Raw genomic sequence first — 9,445 nt, 5'->3', positions numbered from 1 at the left:
TTTCGTAATAAATAGTATATCATTGTAAATATTGGGACATTACAAGACCGTTACATGGATTATTAGAAAAAGAGATTTACGTGGTATATTTACACAGATATGCAAGAAGCTCAAACATTTAAACTTCAATTCCATTCTCAAAGCATTAGGCCAAAATATTACGGACACAGACCAAGCTGATACAGAAATCACATTACTCTGCAATTCATCCCAATTCCATTCTAATAAATCCACACAAACAAGCCAAATTTGATGCAGAGATTCCACACTCATCTTGAACAAAGGTAGCCGATGGAGCGAGCTAACAATGGTATCGTTGGAAACTTATTCTTCACTGTTCCTGTGCATTTTCCTATGCAAAGAACCAAGCCTTGATGAAGACTGCCAAACCTATTTGCAAGACAAATGCGGCAATAATTGTCGCTGAAAGATCATTGCCTTCTATGTAAGACCTGAGGTTTAAGGCAACAAAGCTAGCTGACGCAACACCAGTAAGGAGTGTTATGATCCACCGTAGAAACTCAACTGGAATTAACAACAAAAACTGAAAGTATCCAAGTAATATAAGTTAGATAGCAAGACGGAGTACTAGACAAATTTAAAGCATAATAAGCTAGCAAGTGATGCAATTTCTTATGACAGCTAATATAAATTCAGTTGATACTTGATAGGATATTGGGTTTTGGGTCTAAGCCCAACAATTCAGCTGAAGAACAAGGATCTATTATATGATGTGGTCAGTTTGTCACGGGGGAGAATTACGGAAAGGAGACAATGGGAGACTGGGAGTAGAGTGAGGGCAGTTTTTGAGATTTCTTTTATTGGGAACAAGATGCTCTTCTGGGCCACAGCATCGCTCTGGAACTACAAGGGTTTCTCTTGCATTAGGTTATTATCAGGCTCATCAACCAGTACAATAAATATTATTATTATTATTAAGACACCAATCCATCCTTTGATTTGCTGTCTTATTATTACCACATGAACCTTTGTTTTAAATGGTTATTACTTGTATGATCAGGGATTTGAGTTTAGCCCTGAAGGTCGTTTAACCAATGATCGAGGAGTTCCTCACTTTGTTGAGGGCCTCAAGGCAGTGTCCCTGCCAGTTTTCCCCTCAGGGTCTCAAGACTCTAGGCTCTATCTTCCACACTTGACATGTGTAAAATAGAGTTGTGCTATATTATTATTTCATAGTAAAAGCAATTAAGAATTCGTCACATTGGAGAAAGCAGAAACTTACTGAAGAGAAGATGAAAATGGAGAGGGAATATCCCCACATGCACCAAAACCTTATAAGGCTAGCCTTTGAACCCATGTACTGAAGGAAGAAGTAGTATGCCACTGGGACCACTATTGCATAACCATAGATAGACCATGCAGCTGTATTCATATAGCTAACATCAAAGCTCCATGAGGTACTGCTCTCTCCATGTTTTTGCATGAGGAATGTGGCAAGATTTCCAACCGAGGCAAGTACAAAAACCAATGTTGTTGAGATCCATATAAGCCCATATCTATAATAACATAAAAAAATCATACTATTATTAAATAGTCATTAACATGCACAATTTATGCATTTTGGAAGAAAAATGACGAGCAATTCCCTAAAAATGCTAAAAAATTCCCACATTATAATTTGTAACTATATTATGATTATAGAAAGTATAGAAGCCCCAGGAGTAAAAAACAAAAAACAGAACATACAAATCAGGGTTGGCATCTATCTTGCTGAAGAAATCACCACCAACTGGATTTAAGGAACTTATCAATCTGGTCATAACCGCATCTGTATCTACATCAAAATACTGTGAGTAAGATGAGACACTAAAAAATCCTCTCCAGTTGTTTGTTGGTTGTTGTTCAAAGGTTTCTGCATGGATGAATAAACCAGAAATTAATGAATGACATAATGATATCCTCAACTGACAATGAAAATACAAATGGAAGCTATTTTCAGGTCTGATGACAGATTCAAATCGACACTCAACATGGGTGTGAATCTCGGTAAAAAATGTAAATATACCCAGATCACTACAACAAATCAATAAAAACAATTGGATTAACTGCTAAAACCTTTACACTTGAGATATGCAATTACTAGTGGAATATAGCGACAAAAAGTGGTGACAATGTCATTCACAAAGCATGCTTGCATTTAATGCCAGTGAACATAATTACATTAAAATAAAAAAATTATATATAACATATTAACGTTTGATATTGCAGGTATATGGAAGCCTGGAAGATACTACACAGTTGCACACATCCTTGTTTTCAAAAATTAAACTGATGTGCATACAATATATGATAAAATAGAATAAAATAACTCAAAAACTTGTAAAATGTTTTGTTTGTTTCAACAAGAGGAAATTGATGATTGAGATGTAATAAGAGAAATCTACTTGATAATATGTCATATTTTGGAAAAAACAAGAATAAAATAAACAAAAATGAAATTAATATATATCAGTAAATTAATCAGCAATAATTCCTTTTAAGAGTCACCTTCAACTCAAGTGTAACGAGAAAGTTAAAGTTTATTTGATTAAGAGACTGCATAAAGTTACAAGGCAAAAGGGTGAAAATATGAGTTGGCTTCAAACGGTTCAATGGAAGTCAATAAATAAATTAAAAGGCAGCCATAGTCAAACGGTTCTACTTTAAACTGGCTTCGAAACGGTTCTACTTTAACATGGATGTGGAGCGGCCGAATTGGCCCATCATTTATTTCTCTCATGTAGTTTTGCTAGATCTCTTTGGGACTTAGTTCACGCGTGGATTGGTATTTCTTTGGTGGATTTCACTACTTTGCGTGATCATTTTGTCCAGTTTACAGCCTCAGCAGGTGGATCTCGAGCGCGTCGGTCTTTTTTGCAGCTTATTTGGCTTACTTGTGTTTGGGTGATATGGACAGAGAGAAATCATCGTTTATTCAAAGGCTCAACAGGCACACCTCATCTTTAATTGGATAAGATCAAGCTTTTCTCATTTCGGTGGTTGAAGACAACGAGTATCACGTTAACTTCAAACTACCATAGCTGGTGGTCTGATCCATTGTTGTGTTTGGGCCTTGTATGATTTGATTATGATTGTATCTTATTGACTTTTTGTAAACTGGTATAGTCTTCCTCGGTACGTCTTGTGCTGGGGAGGCTGTTTATGTTAATATATCTCATTTTGGTTTCTTCAAAAAAAAAAACTGGCTTCAAAAGGCAAAAGAAAGTATAAGTAAGGTTACAAGAGAAACAAATTAAAGATATTACATTTTTTTTTTTATTTTAAATTAAAGATATTACAGAATATGCTAACTCTCTCCCTCAATCTATAGTGGAGTAAAGGCTTGAATTGCATCATAATTGTCTTTTTAATTCTACAATAAATGAGTTGGGTAGAGATATGATATATGACAACATTATGGCGTCGTTTGATCCACGTAGCCAATCCCACTTAGCGGGATAAGGCTTGGTTATTGTTGTACAATTTCAAACCAGTAAAGATTGAAAGGAAAGTGGGAGGGAACTAATTAAGATGATGCAGGACATTAAAATTTGTATGCAATTTCATGCAAAAAAAAAGAGTATCCGCTTGACATCTCTAATTCAATCAATTGTTTCTAAGATTACCTACAACTTAATAAAATACAACTCTTATCGCACGAGTCATCAATTAATTCATTACAGAGTAAATGGAAGAAATACAAACATATTGTCAAATTAAAAACAAAAATAAAGTCAATGATAGCGTACCTGTAGGAGTGCCGATTGTTTGATATCCTCCGGGTCTTCTGTCTCCTCCATTGGCGGCTGGAGGGAATATTTGTATTTTTGAATCAGGGACTGCATTTATATTTACAAGCAATATGTTTCAAGAAAACTGAAAACCTAGGGAAGTAAGAAATTATAGACTTGTCATTATAAGAAACAAAAATTCAATGTCATAACGCCATACCCACATGTTTCGTAGTTTTATCTTCTTCAACTATGACAGCCTGAAAAAACAAAAACCAACAGTATTTAACCAAATTAGAAAATGTGTATATAATATATATAGGACATGTTTGGAATTTGGATACATACACAACTTAACTTGGTGCTTAATGCACAAACGTTCATCATATAAGCTATTTCAACTTAACTAAGGGCCCTTTGGATTTGTGGAAATAGCTTATACAAATAAATAAACTTTTAAGCTAATTCATAAGTTTTCATTAACAAAAATTGTGTTTTTATAAGCTATTTTTTTCATAAACTACATTGAAAAGCTTATAATAATACATAAAAACTTATTTATTTTGCATAAGCTGTTTCACATAAGCTAAAAAATAAGTCAATCCAAACGGGCCGTGCTTATGCGTAAGCTATTTATATAACAAAAGATAAAATAAATGTCAAAATATTTTCACATAGCTGGAAGCTGTTCTTCTCATAAACAAACTATCATGGAGAGTTTATGGAAATAAGCTGAAAACAGTTTATGGACATATCATAAGTTGTTTTCACAAGCTCTCCCAAACAGACTTACAATCTACAAATGCTAATAAACTCAAATAAATCAATCCAAACAGACCGAAAATTAACTCATAATCCATCATTAACAAGAAAACACCACAACAGTAAAAAATAATTATATACTAATTCAGTTTCATAACTCATAAGTAAGCTAGATCAAGTAAATGCTCCAAGATTAATTAAAATAAAATAAAAAAACATGTTTAAGTTTAACACTGGAAAATCAAGTTCTATTGTTCTACTACTTAATTTAAAAACGAATTTTATATTCACAAATTCCTCTTTCCATTTCCACGATATTTTTTCCTATACTAAATTTCAAAAATCAATTACTTAAACAAAAAAACAAGATCGAATTTCTGAACTACATAATCGAGCATGCAAGAAACGAACTAAAGAGATAAAAAAAGGAAAATGAAAAAGAAAAAGAAAAAAAAAAAAAAAAAGCTTACAGGAACTGAACCGAGCAAGTGGCTAGTAGGTAAACCAGTGAAAGAAGAATCTTCCATTGAAAAGAATGCAATGCGAATGAATTGTGATTAGTTCAAACAAGCATTGGAAGGTTCCGAATCGGAATCGGAATCGGAGAAATGAAGACCTAGATAGAAGAAGAAAAAGAAGAAAGAAACTGTAGCTTTTTCGTAGTTGAGAAGGAACGTGGAGAAAAGAGTGCAAATAAAATAAAATAGGCTCTGATTCACAAGATTCTAACCCACCTGGCACCTTTCATTTTCAATTCAACTCTACGGGGAGCACACGCACACGACACTAGAGGTGGACAATGGGTCGGTTTGGGTCGGTTCAGGCCCAAAACATACAACCGACCCAATCCACGGGTGAAACTTTATAGTCCATGTCGACCCAAAATTTGCCTACGGATTATACGGGTTCGGGTCGATCGGTTTTGCGGGTTCCCGGATGGATTTGTACGGGTTACAGAATTCGTGGAAAAGAAAAACTTAAAATCAAAGTACAAAAACTGAAAAAATTAATATAAACTAACTCAGATCTGTAGACAACACAAACAAAAAAGAAACTAGAAACAAAAACATGAACTAAATTAAAAAAAAAAAAACTTCAGATCTGTGTCATCAAATGTCAAGACATCAACCATCTAAAAAGAAAAAATGAAAACTTCAAACAGAAACTACAAAAAAGATAAAAACAAGTTGACATTTGAGAAGGAAAAAAATATGAAGAGAAGAGAGAAGAGGAAGGGGCGATTTCCCCACTTAATTGTTTTCGTCATGTTTGATTGCTAGAGAAAACCAGTAAGGCTTGTAAGTTGTAATGAAGAAGTAAGGAAGAAGAGAGATTTTTTTTTTTAATGGCTCAAAGGAAGAGAGATTGAATTGTGTTGATAGATATACAATATAATTGATATGCAGAACCGTAGGGATGAAAATAAGAGACTAATAATTTTACTACTTTATTATTATTAAATATTTGTGATGTAAAGTTAATGTCTGCATTGAGTACTTTCTAAAAAACAATGTACTAATTGTGCATATTTGGAAATATGTATACATTAATTATATTTATTCTGTTTAAAGTCAAATCAAAGTTACTATGTTGCCAGCTTTAATTTTTTTGAAAGGAACGTTGCCAGCTACTATGCATTCAAAGAATACATTCACGGGTCGGTTTGGATACCGACGGTCCTAGTTCACTCAACCGAACCCGGTCATGATTAGTCAATAGAAACCGTGTTTCAGACCCATTGGCCCGTTTAACCGCTCGAATCCGACCCAGTTCGGTTTTTTTATCCGGTTATGGTGGGTTGGGCCGGTTTTTCGGGCCTTGTCCACCCCTACACGACACACCTTTTCTTTTCTTTTTTTGGAATAAATAATAATTACATATTTTTTTCATTCTTAAAATATTCAATTGACTTTGACCAAAAAATAAAAAAAATTTACCCCTTATTTTGAAAAATGCAAAATTTTACCCCCTATTTTAAAATGCAGAATTTTATCCCGTATTTTATAATTTGTTGGATTTTGCCCCACACTAAAATTCTGCACAAAATCTGCTTTTGAGCCTCGAGTTCAAAGTTTCGCACAAAACTCAATTTGGATTAATAATTTACAAAATTAATACTGAAATGACCGTAATCGAGTTAGATTTCCACAAATTCAACATCGTCTACCGAACACATCGTAACTCTAAATTCGACTAAATTGAAATGTCAACAAGGGTAATTTCGTTATCTTTCCATACATGTAAATACTATTCAAAAATGAGCTACAGGGTGAGAGGCATGACGAAAATATCAGTAGTAGTTACACGATAATTAATTTGGACAAACATTCACTAAAACGGTAATTAATCTCTCTCCATAACTCCAAATTTAGTGGAGTTTGATTATGTGGAAAACTAACTTGATTGCGGTCGTTTCGGTACCAGTTTGGTGAATTATTGATCCAAATTAAGTTCTGTGCAAAGCTTTGAACTTGAAGCTCAGAAATAATTTTGTGCAGAATTTTGGTGAGGGGCAAAATCCAACAAATTATAAAATAGGGGGATAAAATTCTGCATTTTAAAATTGGGGGTAAAATTCTGCATTTTTCAAAACAAATGGGGTAAAACTACATTTAAGCCAAAAAAATTTCTCGGTCCCAAAATATAAAATCCAGTTGACTACCGCACGTATTCCAATATGCAGAAATCAAACAAAATCTCGTACGTTAATGATTTCTATATGTTATTAAAAAAATACGTCAAGAGGTTATACACGTACCCTTTTGCCATTTTTGTCGATTACCAAGTTTTTGTTCTCTCTTTTTTTTCCCTTTAAAAGTTGTTATAATGTGAAAATTGAGTGAAATTTTGAAGCTTGTGGTGTGTAATTGTATAAAAAATCAACCTTTATTAATAGAATGTTATTTTTTATTTTTCTACTATTTTGTTTTGTTTTATAGATGTTCTCTGTTGGACCTGCTTTTCTACTATTTTGTTCTGGTACTCATTTTGTCTACTATAGTTCATCAATCAGGTTTGATCATTCTGCTTAATTCTGTTTAATTCATTTTTTCTTACTTCTTAATTGTTATTTCTTTATTTCTTAATAAGAAAATGTTAGCAATATTCTCCCTAATATTATTCTCTAGTATTTTAGGCCTTGTTTGTTTGGATAAACGGTTTAATTAAGTGTTTGTGTATGAGCTATTTCTATAATAAAAGATAAATAAAGTCAAACTGTTTTCATATAAGTTGCAAGCTATTTTTGTAAGCTATCTTGGAGAGCTTATGAAAATAAGCTCATAAGCTCCCTCAAACGGTCTCACAAGTGTGTACGTCAGTAAATAAGCTCAAATAAGCCAATTCAAAAAGGCCCTTAAAGAAACTGAAATGTGTCCTTCTAAATCACATGGCTCTCATTTTTTGTTGTTGCCATGATTCATTCCTAAAAGGTGGGATCCACGTAAATCTTACTGAATATTAGTCAGAGTGTGTGTTAGAGAGTTATGCAATATATGCAAGAGTGTTTCTAGCGTCACTCAGTTCGTATCACAATCCTGTTGATTTATGTGGAGTCCTATAATTAAATAAAGACAGACAAAATATAAGTGTGTTAATCTTGTATGATGTGGTACGTTTTTGTGAAATAACTTTGGATCAAACCATTGGTTATATCAGTTGCTAGAATCAGTGGTGCTAATTTAAAATATATATTATTGATTGTTTGATGTATTGTTGTTTATTTTCATTTTCTTTTTGGCTTCCTGCAGAGATGGAAAGGAGTTTTCACCGATGATTGGATTCTTCATTGATGTTGGTCCTTCAGAGGTCTGAAAATTAGTAACTGAATCCCTAACCTTTACATTTTACGGCTTATGTTAAAATGTGTTTATGGCAATTTTTATTCATTTATTTTTCACTATTGTGTCTTGATATATTTTCTGGTAAATCAATACAGGTGACTTTGTTTCTGTTTAGCCTCACAGAAATGTTTGTGATATGCACAAAAAGTAAAAGATTAAAGAAAAGATTTAGTTTTGAATATCAATCTAGAACTACTTTTCATTAATAGATAAAAATGAAGGAAAAGCCAGTTCCTGTTAATAGATCTTTTTTTGAAAAAGTTCCTGTTAATAGATCTAGTTGCTTAGAAGTCGTCCTGTGACTAAGCCCCCTTGGCCCCGACCAAAACTTGACCCGTTTCCCTTTTTATTTTGCATTTGAGAGTGTGTGTACATACTCACAGAAGTCAGAAAAGGAATCTTGGATTCGTCAATCCTTCATTTGCCAAATTACGACTGAGTAGTTCCATTGTGTTACCGTTGAATTTGTCATTCTGCTCCTGCTAATTGAGAGTTTATCACAACATTCAAAATATTAACTTTGTAGTATAAAATTAACCTATCATGTTGAAATCCTTTGTTTGGTGCACCAATAGGAAAAGATAAACTTAACCAATTTTTAATCCTATCCTATTGGCTCTTTGTTATTCTTATCCTTATTTTTAGTTGGGTTAGCAACCTGATAGCATAACACTATCACGGCGCGTATTTTCTATCTCTCAAAGGACCTCTTTCGATTCTCACTCTCTGCAAAATCGTCTCCTCTCTCCCACTCTTTTCCATCAACAACATCCCTATCTCCTTGCTCCTGCTCTCAATTTCTGTTCGTGTCTACCTTTCAATTTTTCCCCCTAATTTTTTTTTTTTTTGCACTTATGTTCCCAATCGAGATACTTTTAATTCTTAAATTTGGTGCTTATGTTCCTAAATTATTGATTGGAAAAGGGTAAAATGACATTGTTTGTTTGTTTTCCTAATTACTTGCCATCGTTTTGAGTTTTATCTTCATCGCCCATTGTATATATCTTGCAATATGTGAAACCCCATAAGTGCTAAATTGCCATCGGTGGTAAGAAAGATCTATTTTTTAGTTTTGTTGATACAATAAGAAAGATCTATTTTCTCTCTTCT

General features: G+C 33.3%; 1 protein-coding gene across 2 annotated transcripts; it reads right to left on the bottom strand.

Moving 5' to 3' along the window:
* On the bottom strand, positions 1-6,069 carry LOC123882178 (protein YIPF1 homolog). 2 transcript variants are annotated; one of them, XM_045930987.1, is made up of 6 exons: positions 4,964-6,069; positions 3,952-3,991; positions 3,750-3,839; positions 1,708-1,873; positions 1,244-1,517; positions 1-544 (listed from the first exon to the last, which is right to left on the bottom strand). In XM_045930987.1, the coding sequence occupies exons 1-6, from the start codon at positions 5,018-5,020 to the stop codon at positions 353-355; spliced, it is 819 nt and encodes a 272-aa protein (XP_045786943.1). In that variant the 5' UTR covers positions 5,021-6,069; the 3' UTR covers positions 1-352. The 2 variants fall into 2 exon arrangements, with proteins under 2 accessions (XP_045786943.1, XP_045786944.1); XM_045930988.1 differs by having other exon boundaries at positions 3,750-3,806; positions 4,964-5,189.
* Between the last annotated feature and the right edge of the window lie 3,376 nt (positions 6,070-9,445).

The sequence above is a fragment of the Trifolium pratense genome, linkage group LG4 (assembly GCF_020283565.1).
Source record: "Trifolium pratense cultivar HEN17-A07 linkage group LG4, ARS_RC_1.1, whole genome shotgun sequence".
In the NCBI taxonomy this organism is placed as follows: Eukaryota; Viridiplantae; Streptophyta; class Magnoliopsida; order Fabales; family Fabaceae; genus Trifolium; species Trifolium pratense.
Note: the sequence above shows the minus strand (reverse complement) of the source record. Positions and strands in the feature narration are given on the sequence as shown.